The sequence below is a fragment of the Apis laboriosa genome, unplaced genomic scaffold (genome assembly GCF_014066325.1).
Source record: "Apis laboriosa isolate Shangri-la unplaced genomic scaffold, ASM1406632v1 scaffold5_cov152, whole genome shotgun sequence".
NCBI classification, from domain to species: Eukaryota; Metazoa; Arthropoda; class Insecta; order Hymenoptera; family Apidae; genus Apis; species Apis laboriosa.
Window position 1 is genome coordinate 2,876,273 of NW_025223857.1, and position 22,166 is coordinate 2,898,438.

The window sequence follows — 22,166 nt, forward strand, 5'->3', positions numbered from 1 at the left end:
AAAAAAAAAAAAAAAAAAAGGAAATCGCCAAGGCGTGCATTCTCGATTCAAGGGGATTTTTCAAAACCTGGCAAATGCCCTCCCCTCGTGTTTTTGTATTCATAAAAAAAAAAAAAAAAAACGGATAATTTCAAAACATGATCAAAGTAACCTCATGGATGGATTAAAATCTCTGCTATTTAAATAGATGCTAATTGTTTTTATTTCTTTTTTAATTCCAGATGTTTTCTGTTAATTAACCGTGGAATAAGAAGCGAGCGAGCGAGCGAGCGAGAGAGAGAGAGAGAATAAGGGGTTCGATCGTTTGGCGAAATTGCAAATTGGACGAGCGAGTTAAACATTTTATATTATTATCAGGAGAGAGTAACAATTGAAAAGATATGATGAGGAGAGGGCGCGCGAGCAATCTGGTTGGATGTACCCGGGGCAAAGCGTTGGTAATAGAGCATTAAAAAGGGTCTGGTTTTTATTCCCACGGCTTTTCATAATTAGTCGCCCTCGTCGTCTGCCGGAATAGCGATGCATATCTCGCTCCCCACTAATTGTTTGACACCGAATCAACATCCATACCGTGGCGTTTACATTTCAAATCATTCTTACTCGCGGGAGCAGATAACAAGGTATCTAGTAATGCGAGCACAGAGGCTGATAATTCACTTACTTGCTCGCTTAATACCAACGATTTCTCACATTTAATTAGGGGAGGAAATAATATCTAGCAGAGTTTGCCAAACAGGATGAGAAGAATTGGCCTCGAAATTGTTTTTTAATTAAAGAACGAGATAATAGAATACAGAGGAAGTAAAGGTTTTAAAAGATGCGCGTATATACATATGTGTGTGTGTGTGTGTGTGTGTGTACGTGGATACAATGCGCGCATAAAGGCTTGCGCAGGAGGGCAAGATTGATAAGGGAAGATCCGGCATTTCCTGCTAAGCGTTGCGCACAGCTTACAGCTGTTGTGCACCGTCCAGAAGCTCAGGTTGGATCGTGAACCCGTTCAGGAACAAGAGGGACCGGTTTAAGCAGTTTACGTCTCCGGCTACTTTCTCCGTGACAATAACAATGCACTTTGTGCTTCGATAATGCACAAAACGGACGAGTGAATAACAAGCATACCTTCGCTTCCAATGTCTCCTCTTTTTATTTCGAGACACGTCACGGTAAATACCATTAGATTTATTTAAGTAAAAAAGTATTCGTGTTGATTTGAAACGAGAGATTTTTATCAACTTCTAATTTTAAGATCATTTCCTCTATTCAAATTATTTCATCTCTGAATATTTCCGTTATATTAATCGGCGTTGTTATATATATATATATATATATATATATATATATATATATATATATATATTCCACGATGAATCGAGGTCAAAATTAACGGTAACGGACCTACGAATAGGAATATATCTCTATATTATCGTGCCCCAATAATAATGTGATCAGCTGTTAAGGGTCAAGAGGTAATAATTCTATAAGCGTAATTAAAATAGAAATAACATTTGTATGTTCTATACAATTTCTATTTCTTACTATGTTGTGTATATTTACAGATAACGATAACTAAGTAAAAAATTTTGTAATCGTTGAGTCGGTTTACGCTATTTTTGGCCACTTCTCTTTCGGATAATTTATAACCCGTTGTTGTTGACACGGGTTTCAACTCGCATCGTTAATTATTTTCGTTTTTTTCTTTTTCTTTTTTTTTTTTTTATGATTTTAATGCACCGCGCGGACAATGTTAGGACGAATGTTATTACAATAAACAAGCGAATGAGTAATAAATGCGTAAACGATGAGGGCAAGGAGGCGGGCGATAAATATTAATAATTAGTGTTTACAAGCAATAAAGATGTACTACGTAATATTTCTTCGTTTCGTTTTCTTTTGTTTTTCAGGTAGAAGGAAATTTACTTGCAAGAAACGGGGAACACGAGGGAAACAAATGTCCAGGCTATTTTCAGGTCCCTTCCTCCTCATTGTACTTCGTCCAAGGAATGACCGTCGTCCAAGTTTCTTTTTCAATTCCCGTCGGGGCTCTTTTATGCGATAACAATACGCTTAATAACGTGAAAAATAGGCTTAGATAATTCGACGATATTTTGTATGACGAATCCGTTAACAGAATACAATGTTCCATTGCTATTGTTTCTACGATTCGCATGTAATACTGGTTTAACCTCTGCCTACAATTTACCCGTTATAAGGCAGTATTTCCGGACAAATGATCGCTTTTCATACAAAGGAGGCCAATAAAAATAATAAATCATGCATACAGAATTAGTTTAGAAAGATCGAAACGAATTTACTTTTATACCCTAAATGGAAATCTGCACGTTTAATAACTAATTCTATATATATTTCTCACGATAAAAGATGGATAATAAAAATATTTTCCTTTTTTTTTTTTTTTTTCCCTTATTCGAAGAATATATAATATTTAATATCTATCAATTTTACAATTTTTTTTATGTCGATAAAAATATATCGTTTTCGTTTATCGTTGGTAATTTAATAATTTCATCGAAACGAGGTATCATTCGTTCGAAACGATGTTATTCGATTTCGCACGTAACGAAAGTAATAGGAGGTTATTTACTAATACGGAAGAATGGCACGAATAGTCAACTATTTTTCAAACAATCTGCATCGCAAATGATCACCAATATCGCTATTTGAAAATAGCGTGTAAAATAGCGTTTGCAATTTACACGAAGGAAAATAGCCGAACCGCGATAGGGATTCGTCCAGTTGGCATTGTTTTTATCTATCAACGAAAATTATAGCTCGTTAACGAAGAAGAGCATGTCAGCCGGCTTGATATCGCGGTAAAAATAACGATTAGCGGGTTACGTCCGCGATAAATCATGATAAAAGGTGCTTATAGCAGCGTGAAAGAGTTTTCGTTGCCTCGTAGACGCAATGTATACACCGTTGTCGCGCTAGCGTTCAATCTTTTTTTGGCTCGCGCCAAGCGGAGATAATAAATTCGATTTATATTCGCTTCGATGTATGTCGATAAGGTTCTACGTAATTAAACCGTTCCATTTCGAAATGGTTTCTTGATCGATGCTCACCAGCTTTTTCCATGGTAGTCGAACTTGTTTTCAAATGGAGTTTATGCTTCAATAATTTCAATCATAACTCCGAGATTATATATTTGATTCAAAACAATCGTCTAATCGAGCGAGACCTAACTAATATTTTAAATCAAATTATTTTGATTAATTTGATTTCGTTTTTGTATGCACAATAATAATAATATTTGATTCATTATAAATAACTTATATTCGTAATTTTTGTATCGTATGAATATTTTTAAAATTATAAATTTCTTATTGGATAAATCTTATCCATGTTCGTGTTTGTTCTATATCTATATGATAAGATTTGCAAGTGAAAAGTTCTTCTTGAAAATCCCTCTTTTTTTTTTTTTTTTTTTTTTTTTAAAGATAAATCTTAGTTTGTAGAACGCTGATAATTGAGAATCGGTCCTTGTACTTATTTGAACTGCATACAAAGTAGCAAGCATTGCAAGATTTCTGAAAAGCTCTGCTCAAATTAACGAGTTGATCTAAAAAATTGAGCAAACGTTAGATTACACGTGTAATTAAATATTTACTATAATAGAAAGAAAAGAGAGAAAAAAAAATTTTAAAATACTTCATTATAATTTTTATTGCGTGAGCGTTTTTCAAAGCAAGTATATATTAATTTGAAATTACTTTGAAATCTGTATTTCTGTACAGTATATACAAGATATCTCTTTCAGTATGAATGCTTGTTTCACTTTCCTCAATCGATCGGAAATACGATCCTCTAATTATTTTGCACGGCATGCAGTTGTTTAACAAAAATTGCATCAAAGAAAGGGTTAGAAGTGTCTCACAATTGCGGATATTAAACCACAACATTGGGTTTCCTGTTACTTCCATCAAGGTTATCGTTGCGTTGTAAATTTATTTCTGTATCAAGAAAGAAAGGAAACCTTATCATTTTATTATTGATTTCTTAAACATTATTTTGTTTGAATTCTAAAAAAAAAAAAAAAAAAAAAAAAAAAAAAAAAAAAAATTTAAAAAAAAATAAAAAAAATTAAAAAAAAAAAATAAAAATAAACTGAAATCTTTTGAATTTTTTTCTCTTCAAACGAATAGATAAACTTATTTGTGTTAAAATAATTTTATTAAATTTTATTAACGTTATTAAAATTATTAATTTTTTTATTGGCTATTATTTAACGAATAAAATCGTTCTTATATTTGTTTTATATGTCTATTATATCTTTTTCAGCAGTAAAATAAGCAACGTACTGCCAAGCTAAAACATTCATAAATTAATCCCGTCGAATCAACGTAGCAAAGTTAAACGCTCAACCCTTTAATTGCACGAGTTGCCAATTTGCTCTAATTGGTTTTTATTACTCTTTTCGAGAAATATTTTTTGACTCGTCGAACAATATTGCTCTGCCTGCTGGATGGAGAGGGATAATGAAATTTTTAGGAAACTCTTCAACTTTGATATCATGAGAAAAATCTTGTCTGTGTAATATTTCAATATATTTTTCTTTTTCTTTTTTTTTTTTTTTTTTTTGATGGCGTCGAAGCACGTTTTTGTGTAACCGTATTAAAAAAGGTGATCCTGCGCCTTTCGGCTATACAATACACACAGCCGGTATGGTGAAAAAGAACAGTTGTTGGGCCGAGTGAAGCACGGTGAATGGAAGCTATAAAATCAAGTAAAAAGGCGCAAACGAACAAACTACAAATTGCTCTAGCGACCAACCTCTTAAACGTCACTAATGGATAAACAAAAATATTCCCACAATTATTTTCAATAAAGAAAAATAAGAGAATAAAAATAAAATACTTAAGGCCTTAAGAAGAATATGTAACGTTCGACGAGTAACATTACGAGTCTATCTATCGTATCTTGTGTAGTATACATGTATAAAAACGTTGTTTGCCACGAGCGAGGCACAAGAGACAAAGAAAGAAAAAAGAAATAAAAACGATACTATGCGCGATGGATCGTGCGAGGTTGTGTTGGCCTGCACTGTGCACGTACGCACGCAAGAAACATGACGATTCGTCAACGAATAACTAACTGCTAGTATGCTATGACACAGGTGATACGTAAAGCAATAGCTATACATATGGAATAATATATGTATATATATATATATATATGAAGTAAAAAAATATTTGAATTAATAGATAATATAAATAGTTGATAAAAAGATTCAAAGTTGAACGATGAAGAAAAAGGAGAAAAAAAAAAAATTTTGTTTCACTCACCTCGAGTTCTTCGTAGGTGCGGAAAGCGAGTATAGCGAAGCCGTCAATAATGTCTTCTTCGAAGGGAGGCTCCTTCTGGTTGGCAGCCGCAAGGGAAGACTTCTTACGAGGCCTCGGAGGTCGCGGTGGCCTAGGCGGTCGCGAATGGCTGTCACGAGGATGACCGGTCCTGGCAAGTCCGAGGCCAAGACCGGCAGCAGGATCTTCGTCCTCGCCGCTGTGACTGTCCTCCTCGTCGTTCGGCCGTTGCCTTGTTTGTTGCTGTTGTTGTTGCTGTTGCTGCTGCTGCTTTGCGGTGGCCAAACTCTCTCTCTGTGCCAACATACGTTGGGCTCGTTCTCGTCTCCGATTCCTCTGATTCCGTTGTTTCGCCTCGATCTCCATCTCGAGGCAGACGTCCTGTTCCCGTACGAGAGGCCGTTGTCGCGCCCCGATACGAGCTGGTCGTCACCACCTCACGATCGAGGTGCCCTCAACGATTCAGCTTCCTCGATTCGGAAGAAGCCGTGAGAAAATTGGAGACGATCCTGGAGCAACCACGATGAACGCGAGAACGACGTAAACGATGACAAGCGTTGTATCGTGGTGTCGTCGAGCATTCTACTACGCGCGGTGGTCCTTAATGCTTCTTTATTACAAGAGAAAAAGAGAAAACTAGGAGACAGAAGAAGAAAATGAAAGAAAGAGAAACAAGGAAAGTATGATGGTGGAATGGAAAAACAGAGAAAACGAGAATAAGTGAATAAGAGAGATAGATGGAGTAAAAGAGAAAGAAGGACTGAGGGGAACCTACGGTGAAGAGAGCGCGAGTAAGAGAGCACACACTACCTTTAGATACACACTCTCACAAGACAGAACGTTTACCGACGGGACACACGCATTTATAACATTGGGGATTCGATTCCTTGTCTTCTTATATTCCAGGAATCAGTAAGTTCAATAGGACAGAGTTAACGAGAATTTTCGTCCGGAAAGACGTTCAAACGGTCACACGGTGTCACATCGATCGCGCTGCCAAGGAAGAGGAGAGAGTCCGGTGCGTGGCGAGGAGGCACGCGAAACACGCACGCACAGGGCGGACAGACAGAGAGCGATACACGGAGAGAAACAGAGAGACACTGGGCACAAACGGCACTATCATCGGCGAACACACTGTGCGCAATTAAACACGAATCACAGGCATTCTCGAATAGCTCCAATAGTATTCCAATGTATCGGCCATTCGAGTCGTTTCTTTTTCGCCATGATCACGATCATCATCATCATTCTTCTTCTTTTCTTTCTCCTTTTCCACCACGTCGTCGTCGACGACGTCCACCACCAGCACCAGTAACACTGCCGGCTTTCACGAGCTGTCTCGTCGTGCTCGAGCCCAAAAAATGCTCGTATCGATGATAAAGAGGCACGTATTATTGTTGCTTGACGGTGCCTCCACGAGTTGCCGTGGCTAGATGCACCCTGCGAGGGCACGAAGTACACCGATTGTTTGGAATGGCGGATCGAACGGGCACGCACGGTTGCCGCATCGTGTGGTAAAAATGGCCGCGACCTGCCCACACCGTGCTCGCGGTCTCGCACCTCTCTAACGTCGTCGTCACGGGACGATGACGCGTATCCCGCACTGCCACCGGTACATCTTCGATTCGCAGCCACGGACACGAGCTAGGGAAACCAACCAACCTAGCACACGCCCCGAATTACGCGTGGACGACGCGATCTCTCCTCTATACGCTGCTGCTGTTCTTGCTGCTTGCTAGCACGGCTATGCATTTCTGTCATTCGTCTATCTCTGTTTCTTTTCCTCACTCCCTCCTTTCCTCTTTCTCGCTTCCTCCACTACTGCCTTCTGCACGCTCCGTCTCCCTTCTACTGCAATCACTATTTCTCTCTGAATACAACGACCGAGAACATGGCGTACCTATGCTTCAAAGACGAACATACGAACAGAGATACGTTCGATGTATTCTATTGCCTGGGGTCGTGTCTCTTACACTATTACATTTCCCTCCCTTTAGTTTCTTTGTCCTAGTTATTTTCATTTTGTCACTAGATTATACTTCATAGCGCCACCTTTATGAATTGAAGATGATCCTTTATTTGCTAGTACGCAAAAATGCCGTTAGTAGGCACCACATGCTACGCATTGTTGTTACTGGCGGGTAAAAGAATCGATACCGAAAATTTCGATACAGAAGGTTGTAATTTATACATGTTTCTTAATCTAGTCAATTTTAAGAAAGCAGAAATATATAAATAACTAGTACTGTTCCTGGTAAGTACAAGATATTAAAAATAATGATTAATAATTTCTAGTTTTCTTTAAAAATTAAATGGCAATATAATCTTGAAATACAAGTTTGTAACATGAAGAAATTAGAACGTCCATTACCGATTTTCGACTATCGATACTTTCACTGTTAATGGATAATTATTACATTAGCAAGAAAAAGTAATTTGCTTATATTATTTTTTTGATTTTTACTATCTCTTGATATTATATCTGAAATAAATCTAACAATGTATTCAATTAACCAATAATTTTACAACTTTTTTCTTCCATAATTTCTAAATCGTTGAATATAATTTTTATTCTGTAATTATATAAATCTCATAAACCTCTTTCAATACAAAAAATGTAGAAATTATCTTCGTGATGAAATGGATTGGATGGATACATTAGACCGCACCTGTAAAGGCGCGCCTCTTTTGAACCAGTTCATGGGACCAATTACGCCCGCTGAGCAAACTTGTCCTATCGTTGGTGATTTTGTTCAACCGTTTTTGGCGATGGCCACGTTTCCAAATCCATATAGGTAATCTTGTCCTGACTCGCAACCAACGTGGGCTGTTTTCTTGCTCACCTACATACATAAAACATATATGTGCCGCATTGTATACAACTCGTCCTCCCGGAAGAATAATTCGAGATCACATTTTCATACTGTCATGCTTTTGTTTCAGATTTATCAGTCAACGATTTATTCATGTGCCGTATAAAGTCAACATATTATATTTATATGACTATATGTTTGACTAATTATTTATACAGGAATTACTTGGTTGCTGCTCCACTATCGTTCTCTCAATTTCTGTTATTGACATTGGCATGATTGCTCGATGAGATTGTAATACTATAGATCAATGCTTTTCTCCAAGGATACTACGATTGCGAGCTGTATATAGAGAACGAGATTAACGTCAAGGAAAACCAGGATAATGAAATTACGCGTGGAGAGAAGGCACACGAGAAACTCTACAAGATCATTCATCACTTCTAAGATTTCCTTGGAAACAACAATGATATTTATGTTGAACATGAGTATGGAATCTTAATTGATCTTTATTTTTTCTTAATTAATTTTAATAAGATTCTTTATACCATTTATAACTTTCATAAATTAACTTTATTTCTGTGATCTGATGAACGAATCCATGATTATTTTAAACAACGCATTAATCATAGAATTATAAGTTTATAAATTACTCTATAATTAGATATAAAAATGGATTATATAATATTTCTATTTTATGCTGTTTTTATTGCTTATTCTTTTTTTCTTTTTTTTACTTCTTACATCTTACGTAAGAGGAATGTAAAATTCTCTAACCACTAGTATTGTTGTTGAACTACGCAGTCGTGCCAATAGTACCTATTACAGTTTCACTGTTGAATGTAAACAGAGCGCATCGATGCAATATTGAGACATAAAATAACGATCAGCAACAACGTTAATACAATAATTATAATAATAATTATCTTGCGTCATTGTTCTACAATGATGAAAATTATCTAATTCTTCGAAGAAGAATTAATTAATATTTTCACATTTCCCAAATATATGTAAATGTAATTCTCTCTTTTTATTTTCTTCATTCTTTTTTTAAGCAACCTTTTTTGGTACCGGACGAAGAAGGCGTAAGCACAGATATTAAGATATGATATTTTGATTTTGTTCACGGATGAATCACTTCACACGCACGCGATATAAGGTATTCACTTGGAACGTTGCATTTGCATATTAACCCCCAATGCTAAAAATAAACTTGTGAAAATTCAATTTGATGTTCAAATATATTTTTCGATAACATCCTTTTAGAATCTGATATAAATCATCAATTCAATTATATAGATCTTAATTAATGACAGATTTTAAATATATCGTATAGTTTATCTGTATACATCCGTTTAAATGAAAGGAAAAAATTTATTTAATAAAAATTTTGTATTTCCAATTCATTAATTAATTAAAATTAAATTCTAAAGTGTTGAATAATTAACGCTTATATAAAATATAATATATTCGTGCAAACTCTTGATTATTTCATTAATATTTATATTGCAGTTGAAAAAGTTGAACTTTGTTCAAATCTTAAAGACTCGTTTACATACAATTTTGAAATCATTTACATATTATTACGTTTCATAAATATAAATAATCTCGATATTATTTTCACAGTTATTATATACATGGAATATATCGATGACACCATGGTGGAAGATCGACAGTGACCTCCTGACCGCTTTTATCGAAACACGGATGTCCTCGTCTCTCACCATATCCCTTACAGGTATTGTCCCTGATTCGATCGTTGTCCTTCCTTGTCTGACAAATATACCTTTTCACACGTACATACATTTTTATACATCCTTCTCCCTGTATTTAATATTACATATTAAATTATGAATTATCTACTTAATCTTATCGCAGAAAAATTCTTTATTAAAAATTTACCAAAATTTAATTGCTAAAAAGCGTATAAATAAACCAGATAAAGAGAAAGTATAAACAAAATATGAATGAATAAATCAAGAATACAAACACATAATTTAATAATAAATTGGTAATTAAAAGATTAAGAAAAAAATAGATTCCTTGATAATTTTCAACATGGTATTCCTTTCAGAACGGAATCAAATTCGTAAAATTTAGAAAAGGAACTATTACTGGTTTCCGATCGGGGTCCAACTCGATCATCTCATCACTGCTGATAGTTCGGGCGCGCTTCGTGCCGCTTCGGCGATCTTCGTCTCCCACTGAGGCACCCCAGTGGCTAGCATCAGACCCGTCAGAGAGCACTCGGCGAACGTGAGGGCAGTATCGTGAGCGCCGGCCACGGCAGCATGCGCGGGAATTTGGTTTGCCGCTCGTTTCCCGATTTTCCACGTTGCGATACCTCGCTCGTGACTTGACTTGAACCACGATCTCTCCTTGTGAATTTCATATTTTCTTTATTGTCGAAACGACAAATCAGTGAAGGAATATATCGTCCACGGATTTAAAAGCAGCGATCGTCGATAGAAATCAGGTGAAAAAAGTAAACACTGTTTAGACTCTTTCTTTCCTCTCTCTCTCTCTCTCTCGCTCGCTCGCTTGATCGCTCTCACTCTTGATCTTAGAATAAGATTATCTCATTCTACGATATTCTTATTTGTTTACACGAGATTTTAAAAACGGGTGTATTCTTATTATAGAGAAGCTTCCAATCGAATTGCTTTTTCCTAGAGGATGTTACGAGACTGGCATTGTCAGCTTCTTACGTAATTTGCCGTGCACGAGCTCCGATGGGAATCTTCCCAGTGCATTGGGTTGTAAAGACACGTTTCTAATCTCCATGCTTTTATTCCATTCCCCCCCCCCCCCCTCTTTAATCACATGTTCTCGATGCAAGATCGATTTTTCGCGATCTTATCTATATAATTGCGTTAATTTGAAATTTATTCATTCGCTTTACGCGTACGTTTACAATAGATTGAATTAATTTCATCTCGAGGCTGTTACGAATATTAAAACAAAAATTTATGTTCCTTTTCTCTAATTTTACACGAAAAGAGGTCAAGGTATTATGTTATTACCTTGCATAATTTTAAATACAATGAATTATATTTTTTCTTGTTTCTTTTGTGAATTGAAATTATTTAGAATTAAAGTTTTAAGTGGTTTTTAAGAAAACTTGATATTTTTTATCTCTTTTGTTAACATTTACACGATACAGATGTGATCAATCTTTCTTGTTTCGAGGAAAGATGGAAAACGTGTTATTTTGCCGCGCTTATTATTTTTCCTCAAAATGGCGACGTCCTTGTCGAGGTCACGTGTCCATCTCATTACCGCCCACAAGTGTCCCACCTGCTCTTCGATTGCTCTATTTATCTTTGTCGCTTTTCGTTTTCAGCCATGCATTTAAATCACCGGCGACGTGTCGAGTGGTGATTTAAATGCCGTCGGCAAACAATCGCGTTCGATTTACGATCGTCCATTTTAATTTACCATTTACATTATTTCCTGCCTTAATCGATGCTTTAAAATTTTAGAAATGTAGCGTAAAACACGAGAAAGAAAGGAAGAATGATAAAGAAAAACGTTCACAAAAATATTTTACAGGATTGATTATAACGAAAGAAAAGTATCACCAATTGGAATCATCTTTTTATATAAATAAAACATTTCAACGAACATCGACGAATTATAAAAAAAAAAAAAAAAAAATCGTAATATTCCGACGCAAGAATATTTAACAACACGATAATTTGATCACGTTTGAATAGTCAATTGGTTTATAATTTATAATTCACACGTGTAGAATTCGTTTCAAAGTGGCAATTGTTACGTAAGAGATTCTAATAGTTAATACGTGCGAAACCGTGTAATAAACGTACATCTTTATATATATATATATATAATATACCTCTTTATTATTGTATTCCTGTAACACTCGTAACTCGTAAAAACTCCTCTATATATAATTTTTCAGTACAATGGAACAGAGGCAAGGAGTGGAGTTTGTAAGCTTGGATGGAAATCGAGAAACTTCTGTGTTACAATGAGGCAGAAAAACGTCCTCCGCGGTGGACAGTTTTCACTTGTTCAGCCTCGCGCCGGCTGACGTGACACACGGCTGACGTCACACGCATATCCAATGAGAGAGGAGGCAGACACACTCGTATATAGAGAATCGTCGTTGAAGCGTGATGTCAATACGAATCGCACCTGTTTTTCGAAACTTCGCCTCGTCTCCTCGTTCTCCTCGCGAGACCCGCCCGCTCCCCCCCCCTCCCTTCACGTTATAATCGCGTCACACGCTCGATGCGCACCGGTTCGAAGCGGCGAACGATCGTTCTCTCCTTTGGTAGCCGTCATTTCATTTCTATCCGAGACGGTGCGTTATAAGTGCAGATTCTAAGGGAGGAAAAAGTCGAGATACTTACGTACCTGTTTCAGCTAGAAACGGGGAGAGCTCGTGCGTAATTCCAACCGCAAGGACGCGAGTGTTCAATGGCGTAGGCTTTCGTCCAATTTTAATTTTTCTAACGATAATTCCTCTCTCTCTCTCTCTTTCAATCTTTCCATATCGAACGATATCGATATTGTTAATTATCGTATTAAGATTTAAAATTTTGGAAGAGGGGAATTTAATACAAAATTTTAAATTCGAAGAAATTTTGATATTGAAAAAATCGAAGATAAAATTTTTCGTAGAATTTGTTTCGTTTTTTTTTTCTTTGATCTCTTGTCGAAATATTTTCTATTATTGAATCCATTTCCATAATGCTTGTGTGGGATCAACAGGGGTTAAACAGTAGAACAAATACGCCACTGCGGTCGGAAACTGGTCGTACGTGGCGCACGCGTGTCTTTAACCATCTCGATATCGTATCGCCAGCCCATATCGAGGTGGCCGCGACCACAGACCCGCGTGCCACCGCGGCCTTCGACTTCCATGCAGAAAGAGCGTCCTGATGAATTATTATGCCCCGCCTATGCGCGTATACACTCTCGCTCGAGCCGATACGTGGTCATGATTACGCGAGAAGCGTTAAATAGGCTGCATCTTCGATGCCTTCGACCGCATCGGTACGATCCTATTACTTGTCTCCATCTTGATGCTTCCCAATCATTTCTTCGAGTTAAGAAAAAAAAAAATTAAATCCACTTATCTTTCTGCCTCAGGATATATTTTTCCACGTTATCCACATTATCTACTCTTGTTGCAATGGATATTGTTAATTTAGGAATTTTAGAATACATTTTTATATATATATATATATTCTTATATATTCAATATTTTTTCTGAAATAATTTTTCCATATTATCCATATTATCTATTCTTGTATACAATGGATATTGTTAATTTAAGGAATTTTAGGATTATTATTTTTAATATTCTTATATATTCAATATTTTTTCTAGAGTAATTTTTCCATATTATCTATTTTTATGTGCAATGGATATTGTTAATTTAAGGAATTTTAAGAAAGGATATATGTTTATTACATATTTTTATATATTCAATATTTTTTCTGAAATAATTTTTCCATATTATCTATTTTTGTGTGCAATGGATATTGTTAATTTAAGGAATTTTAGGAAAGGATGTACGTTTATCATATATTCTTATATATTCAATATTTTTTTCTGGAATAATTTTTCCATATTATCTATTTTTGTGTGCAATGGATATTGTTAATTTAAGGAATTTTAAGAAAGGATACACGTTTATTACATATTCTTATATATTCAATATTTTTTCTGGAATAATTTTTCCATATTATCTATTTTTGTGTGCAATGGATATTGTTAATTTAAGGAATTTTAGGAAAGGATACACGTTTATTATATATTCTTATATATTCAACATTTTTATTTCAGAGAGGATAGATAGAAGGCACTCTTTTATTGGGAGAAATTAATTTAAGGAAGTTTAGGAAGGATACACATTTATTTTTATATATTATTTTTATATTTTATATTTTTTATTTTATATTTTATATTTTTATTTTTCATATATTATTTTTATATATTATATTCAACATTTTTATTTCAGAGAGGATAGATAGAACACATTCTTTTATTGAAAGAAATCCGTGAAACGAATAATTCAATAATGATTTCTTTAAGTTAAAAAAAAATTAAATCCACTTATCTTTTTGCTTCTGGAAAAATTTATCCACATTATCTATTTTTATGTGCAATGGATATTATTAATTTAAAGAATATTTTAGCAAAGGATATACTCTTTTATTGGGAAAAATTAATTTAAAGAAGTTTAAGAAGGATTCACACGTTTATTCTTGTATATATTCAACATTTTTATTCATATTTCAGAGAGGGGATAGATAGAAGGGAGAAATCCGTGAAACGAATAATTCCACTTCCTGTCACGACAGGATCATCTTCAACGGCATTCAGGATTCACCAGCAGGCATGATCGAATGATGGAGGTGATTTCAACACGCCGATACGAGGCCCGTCCACCGCCTGCGAGCCATCCACCGATTCTCGTGAGTAGATCCGAGATCCTCTTCTCCTTATACCTCACAAAGGAATAAATCATTTCCTTTTGCGCAGAGATTCGTGCATACAGTTACTTTTACTATGTATATGCACATATATATATATCTCTCTCTCTTACATGTACAGTCAGAGAAACCAGATTAATCATGCAACTTCTTTCTTTTCTTCTTTTCTTTTTGCAGATCGACCCTGAGAATTCCGTGGCTTTGGTCAAAGAAGGTAATTCCTCGAACGTGATTGTCATGCATTGTTTGCTCGTGATGCGGACGTTCAAGCTCGTGATTCAAATAACTAGATACAAGATAAGAGCGAAGGCGTGTCGCGCGCTAAACCGAGGTCTGGCAAACATTTACCGTGCACCGTATTAACTTCAGAATAAATTTCCTCTTATTCTTGTTCGACGTCGCGAAACGGATCGTAAACGGATCAACTTTTCCTTTTCTTCCTCCTCCTCCTTTCTCTCTCTCTCTCCTTCTCTTTCTCGCCTTTCGATTGTTCTCTCTCACTCCGAAGAGAGAAAGAGAGAGAGAGAGAGATTTTTAGTTTCTTCCCGAAAATTATATACCGAATTATATTCAACTCGTTTCCGCTTTCAGAGGAATGGGAGACACGGAAAAAGAAGGAAATAACTACGACCAGACAGATCGAGACGAGAGTGAAGCGACAAGTTGTGCTCGAGGATGGCGAAGTGGTGGTCGATTCAGGGCCCCTTGTCACCACCAATACCACCGAGGACGTCGAGCAACAGGAGCACACCACGCAGGAAGTAAAGCTAAATATTAATATTATTCCCTAAATTATTTTTCTAAATTTAACGTAACGTAACCAACGTATCTTTTGCCAATATTTCTTCTTCTCAGAGGCGCACGACCGGTGACCAACCGCAAGAAATTGAATGGGCGTCGGGTGGAAGGAGCTCCGTAGATGGAGCTAGCATAGTCCAGAAAGAATTGAACGAGACGATAGTGAGGAGTCGGGAGGAGATCGAGGAGAGGCTGGAGACCGAGGATCGTCAACAATTGGGAGATATCTCGGACGAGGTATATTCACGCGACACACCCACACCTAAATTCCACCTGCGCGTGCCGTGGATATATACGCCGGCAGTGTATGTGTGCGCGCGCACTTTCTTTCCCCCTCTCGCCGCGAAAAGGTCGACCAAAAGGCTTCTCTCGGCTCCCAAGGTTCATCCCACGCTACCACACGTCCACTACAGATCATTCTCTCTCTCTCTCTTTCTCTCTCTCTTTTGGAAGGCTGCGCTTCCTTTCCTTTCCCCGGGCCTGGACGCAAAAATTTCGTCCTTCTTTCGGCCAAGGCCGACTCTAGACGACCTTTGTTTACAGTTCGTGGTGTCGGTTAAAATTTACGAACGACGACGATTTCTTTCAAAGTGTGTCGCAAGGCGAGGCTTTCTCTTGGAGAGGAGAAATGTGTTCGAAACGTTGGTTAATATAATTGGAAAATTTTACGGGTGGCGTGTTTAAAGAAGAATGGAACGAATTCTCGGCGAACAATGTTAATTGTAAAGCCACGCTTCACAATTCTTCTTTTCCACGCGTTCGTTTCATTTACATACACTAGTACATAAAAGCCTATTACTAGTAGTTAGTTAGTTAGTAAATCAGAGGTATCGATCATCTGTGTATATGTATTTGCATCTCTTTGTTAAATCTCTTATTTTGCATATAGAGTCAATATCCTTTGTTCGATGATCGAGAAAACCGCAAATACCGTACCGATTTTTCCTCTCCGTCGCGAGGCGAATGCAGCATCTCTCGTCAGCGGATGATTAACGATAGACGGACACGGAAGGAAGCGGTATGCGCATGCAACGAGAGAAGGGATGCAACAGGTGTATCGTATTCTCGATCGTGTTTGTCACATTGCTTATCATAAATCTGTCTGGCAACCAGTCTGACAGGTTGGGGAACGTCTTTGTCCATGCGACTATGGAATTTCATCATATATACATATATATATCCAAATAATTGCAGGAATCGATAATAACGGTAAGAAAGACCGGTCGTAAAAAGCAATCGTTAAAAGGAACTTCTTTTTCCACCTCTCTACTCTTACCATGGCACGGTAACATTTCGAGTCGATCATTGTTACGTCTTGCACGAAAAAAGAAATAACAAAAACAACAACAACAATAACAACAACAACAACAGAAGAAAATATGAAGAATCTGTTTGAGAAGAAAGTGAAGATCCTACCTTAAGTAAGAGGATCGATGAAGCGAACAACTGGGATCACGGTGATGAGAATAAGGAGATATCTGGTTATGTGTGGTGGGGCGCCAACTTCTGGATTGCGAAACCTAGGCAACAGGTTATACGCGTTCGCGCATGAACGATTCAGAAACGAAGAGGTCGGATTGTTCTGGATGAAGAAGAACGAAAGGGAAGAGAGGAGGGGGGAGAGTAAGGAGATATATATATAAGCATGGGTGGAGAGAAAGAGAAAGGAAGAGAGCGAAGGAAGGAGAGTTTGATGGAACGAGAAAGAGGGAGCTCGACTCATCGAGAAGTGGAAGTCGATGATCTCTCGACTTTGCTCTCCCTTCACCGACGAATGGCGACGAACGGGCTGAGATGCCACGATCGCAGTCGACAGCAGCTGGTTCCACGCTCCTCGACTATCCTCGACTTGGCTTCCATCTCGGCCGATACACGTTCCACAGATTACTTCTCTTTCCTCTTCGCTCCGTTTACCGGACGATTACAGCGCGTATTACGTGATCCAACACGGTGATATCCTTTAGAGCGTCGGCACGGCGCACGGCTCTACTCGAGGCTGGATATATAGAGGAGATCCTTTGTCGGTATATATTGAATTGTATCAACTGAATGGAAACGTTTCTTTTTTTTTCTTCTTTCTTTCTTTTCGAGTGTACTTCGGGTGTCGTGGTGTTAGGTAATAGAATTTGGAAATATTATTGCTATTTCGTTGATATCCAAAGTGATCTCTGTCTATAGATTATTCGTTTTTATCGTTTTCACAGAAGAGTGATGAAATTAAAAAAAAAAAAGGAAAAGAAAAGTTGACGTTTCAATGGAAATATCGTAAAACTGAGATGCACCGTGTCGAAGATCCTCGCAACTCCGTTCATCAGTGCGATCCACGTGCTTAAGCGTAAAATCGTTCGAGATCGATAATAAAATTCAATTCTCTTCAAAAACTCTCGAAATTGTGATAACGAAAATACCTCGAGGAAAAATTTTTTTAAACAAATACCAAATTTAGAAACAATCTATTCGGTATGTACAATTTAATTATCCAACTGACCTTTAATGACCTCGACCAATTCAGATTCTTTCTTGAATCGCCTCTCTCTTTCTCTCTCATTCTCTCGTTACGTAATATCTATATTTAAAATATATTTTTCTCCTCGCTTTAATAACCATTATAATTGATATTCCGTATCAGCAATACTTTCCAAAGTATTACATGTCGCAATAAAATATCAATAATAGTTAAATTTATCGGCGATATTTCATTTCGACTCGGCTACAAACATCATTTTCACGTTTATTCGCACGAATATCGGCGAGTGTCGTGACCTTCGCGGTTAGAAACACCTTTCTTTCCACTTGTTCGCGTAGGGAGACAGCGTGGCGAAAGCCGGACGATCCGGTTTAGCATCGGGGGCCGCGATACATTTCGGTGATTCCTTCCTTCCTTCCTTCCTTCCTTCCTATATAATGGGCCGAAACGAAATGAGAATTCGTCCGGTTTCAGGCATACCAGAAGGCGGTGAGAAGCAACCATCGGGGTGATTTGAGAGCTGCCCTAGCCGAGTCTTGCAAACAGTTGGCGTCCCAAACCGGGCCCAGGGTCGTCCAGCACACGACCAAGTCGAACAAGGTGATCGACACCGAGAAAACCTTGGAGAGGAAGGAGTTTAAACCCGATGGATTGATCGTTACCGAGAGGAAACGTACGGTCGAGCACGAAGAGGTAATAATTTCTCTGGTAATTACTCGTTGCCCGCCGCCATTCAATTCTCGTTTTCCAAATAAACAGATCAACGACGACGAGGTGCCGGACGAGGGTGGGGGGGCGAGCGACGTGAACGGTGACGCCGCGTCGGAGAGACGGAAGGAGAGCTCGCAGAGGTTCTCAAAAAAGAGGGACGAGGACGTGGTCGATTATATCTCGGGTGGCGAGCGGGTCGCCCGTGAAATGCGCTACGTCGCGGAGACAACCGAGGGAGAACGAATCGGAGATTGGACACCGCCGTCGCCCATGGCCATGCGAACCACACGTTTCCACAAGCATTCCAGTATCTCTTCCTTTCTTCTTTCCCTTCTTTTTTATTTTTATTAATTGAACAACTTTCGAAAAGTTACCATCACGAATCCTTCGCCTTCCCAGGCTTCCCAGGGGAGAATTTCCCGGCTCGTAAGGATGTATTGACGAGGAAACCGTTGGATTTCGAGGAGGAAGACGAGGCGAGAAAATTCGAAACGTCCAAGTGGTTGGAGAGCCACTTCGGTAGCGAGTCGCGCTCCTCCCATGGATCCGTTAACGCGTTGGACGACTCGCCCGTTCCAACGAGCGCGAACACAAGTTACATCAACGTCACGATGAAGTCTTGCCCGTCCAAGGACAGGGATTATCAAAACGCCTCGAATCAACGGCATCAACGGCGCAGCACTGGCCGCGACTCGGCGTCACCTTCAGGCTACTTTCACGGGATAAGCGAGTGGTCTGAAAGGTATCAGGGAAAAGGTATTGTTCGACAAATATATATATATTTTTTTTTATTAAAAAAAAAACTTGCCCAGATCAATTATATATTTAATTAATTATATATTTAATTAATTATATATTATATATATATTTAATTATATTATATATATATATTTAATTAATTTATATATTTAATCAATTATATATTTTTGACAATGCTAGAGAGGCAGAATCAAGGGAGAACAAATTCTCCGTCCCAATACGTCGAGACGATTCACACGAATGGGCACGATCATTCGAGAAGCCAAGTCGAGTCGACGTACTCGAAAACATACGAATCCGTTGTTCGCCGCGAACACCAAGAATCGTCCGATCGATCACGCACGCCGCCACCACCCGCTCGACGAAGATCGAAAGAGCAGGTACGTAATCGACAAGTGTCGATATATGCTTAATCGCGATACACGAGATTGATCTCTTCTTTTTTTAGTGGATACCGAGGCCCGAAGAGAAAACCAGTTTAAACGAATCGACACCACCGGGCCGAGCATCCAGCCCGGTTCACGTTGTGCAAAGAACGTGGGAAAATCGTAATCGAGATGTCCAAGAGCAGGCGGTCGAGCAAGAGAATCGGAAGAAATCGGTATCGAGATCTCGGTCACCGTCGCCCACGTCGAAATCGAATTTCCGCAATAACAAGAAATCAAACGAGATCGCGACTTCGACACCTGCTCGCCCTGCAAAAAGTAAAAGTTGTATTAAGAAATAATATTTTCACTTTAACAATGATATTTATATATATATATATATATATATATTCTTTTTTTTTTAATATCTCTTTTTTAATATTCGAGGTTCCGGGCATTCGAAATACAAAATAGGGGAATCGTTCAGAAAATTGGTGGGAAAATTGCGTTCAGCCAGCAACGAAAGGAAGAGTAAACGCGCAAGTAGTAGCTCTATCTCTCAATTGACTCAGACGGACGACAGCGGTCCAACTTATATGCAGTATAACGTGATAGACAAGAACATCCCACTGGTGAACGAGAAGAATATCGAGGGGAATCCTCCCGAGAGACCGCCACGCTCCCCTAAAAACGCCACCACGAACAGTGGCTCGAGTAAGAGAACGGTGAGGACAGGCGACCATCATATTGCGACTCAAGAGCAGTGGCAACGCAGCGAATCGACACCGCCGTTGCACAGGTATTATCTGGGCGAGGATCCATTTGGAGGAAGCATCTACGGTCGCGAAAAAGGATACCGAGACGCGAGAAGATCCGGAAAGCCACGCGGTAGAACGGTCGCAGAGACCGTGTACAGGTAATCAAGCTAAACTATAAAAAGAGAAAAAAATAAATAAATAAAAATAAAAAAAAAAGAAAAGGCATTAAACAGGCTGATTGATGCATATACGTTACTACACATTAGCTACGTCTCTTGTTCAAGTTAATCGTTAAAAAAAAAAAAATAAATAAGATCAACGGTATCGTATTGCCCGACTGCGAGAGAAAGGTGTAATCGTATGAGGGAATCGAAAGACATTCCTTGTAAGCTGATACAGATTTACGTAATCGAATCTGTAGAAACGGTGCTTCGCTTATTGTTAAATTTTATAATATATATATGTACATAGATAGATATATAGATAGATATATATATATATATATAAGTACATACACGTATACGTATTTCGATGAAAGTCGGTCGCTTCGGATGCTGGGTGAAGGCTGCATGAAAGGGAGTTTGAAGCATGCCTATATGCCTCTAGTAGTTTTGTATCGACTCGTCAACTCGTCTCGAAGAACGATTCCTTCACAATCAAATTTGTCGAATCGACGCGTTTCAGCGTCGCATCCAGTTCACTTGGCAGATTTAGCAAGTCTACCAGTCGATTAGCCAACGATCACGAGAGAGAGGATCACTGTAGGAGCACGCAAACCCTGCCGAGGAATCTGCACACCGGGGGACAATATGTTCGGTCGCAGCCTCAGTCGAGACGTCAGCCACCAGTTGTTAGTAGCACGAGCAAATTGGGAACGTCGCATGCCACCATCCCTTCATCGGGTAACAAGTCGCGTCAATATGGGAGCATGATCAATATTTCCATCAAGAACACGGTCACATCGCCGAAAGTGTCAATATCGAGCAATGTCCAACCACCGGTCAAGCCAGAACGAACTTACAAATCCTTGTCGCGTAGCAAGAGTTTTAATGTCGAGGCTGATAGAAATGGTACCAATACACCACCACTCAGAATACCGTACACATCTAACTTGCATTTAAATCGATTAGATGAGACGCCTCCATTGAAGAGTCCAGGCATCTTGGCCAGTATCAATCGTAGTAACAAAGATCTATTGAGAAACGGTAGACACGAGTATTGAGTTATCTTTATTAAATTTTTCTTCGATTAGAGACTTTTTAAATAATTTCACAATGAACTGGTTCTTTCTTTTTTTTTTTTTTTTTTTTTTTTTATTATAGTGGAATTCATCGCGCGGGTATTATTATCGTGAATAATTTAAGCTTTTTATGTAAAATATTTATAGTGTAAAGTATTATTAATATTGCCCACATTGATCATATAGATCATATGATAAGAGGATAGATTTGTTTTGTATAAACCAATGAAACTATATTTTATCTTAACTTTTTCAAACAAATTCTTATTACAACACAATTCACGTATGATTTATTTTTTTCTTAGTTCATGTATTCAGTTACAAGTCCAAGATTACATATCATTGGTAGATGGGAACGAGATAGCAATAATAATTTGTTTTTAGAAATATGTGATTAAATGTTAAATCTTGCAATATTTTATTTCTGTATCATATTAAAATGAAATTATAATTCTTTCAGAATAGTTGCC

General features: G+C 37.9%; 2 protein-coding genes across 7 annotated transcripts in view; one reads left to right on the top strand and one right to left on the bottom strand.

Annotated features, from left to right (window-relative positions):
- LOC122717899 (fibrosin-1-like protein) overlaps window positions 1-7,096 on the bottom strand; it is a 21,963-nt gene extending 14,867 nt beyond the window's left edge. For all 5 annotated transcript variants that reach the window (XM_043942407.1, XM_043942405.1, XM_043942408.1 and 2 more), the window contains exon 1: window positions 5,301-7,096. In XM_043942407.1, coding sequence (XP_043798342.1) covers window positions 5,301-5,684 — 384 coding nt within the window. In that variant the 5' untranslated portion in view covers window positions 5,685-7,096. The remainder of the gene's footprint in view (window positions 1-5,300) is intronic.
- A 3,306-nt stretch (window positions 7,097-10,402) lies between these two features.
- On the top strand, window positions 10,403-22,160 carry LOC122718183 (serine/arginine repetitive matrix protein 2). Of its 2 annotated transcripts, none has more exons than XM_043943006.1 (12): window positions 10,403-10,616; window positions 14,405-14,580; window positions 14,776-14,812; window positions 15,190-15,359; window positions 15,454-15,633; window positions 18,338-18,556; window positions 18,623-18,881; window positions 18,974-19,330; window positions 19,514-19,713; window positions 19,782-20,043; window positions 20,146-20,614; window positions 21,141-22,160. In XM_043943006.1, the coding sequence occupies exons 2-12, from the start codon at window positions 14,512-14,514 to the stop codon at window positions 21,676-21,678; spliced, it is 2,760 nt and encodes a 919-aa protein (XP_043798941.1). In that variant the 5' UTR covers window positions 10,403-10,616; window positions 14,405-14,511; the 3' UTR covers window positions 21,679-22,160. The 2 variants fall into 2 exon arrangements, with proteins under 2 accessions (XP_043798941.1, XP_043798942.1); XM_043943007.1 differs by having other exon boundaries at window positions 10,404-10,616; window positions 19,782-20,037.
- Window positions 22,161-22,166: the final 6 nt, after the last annotated feature.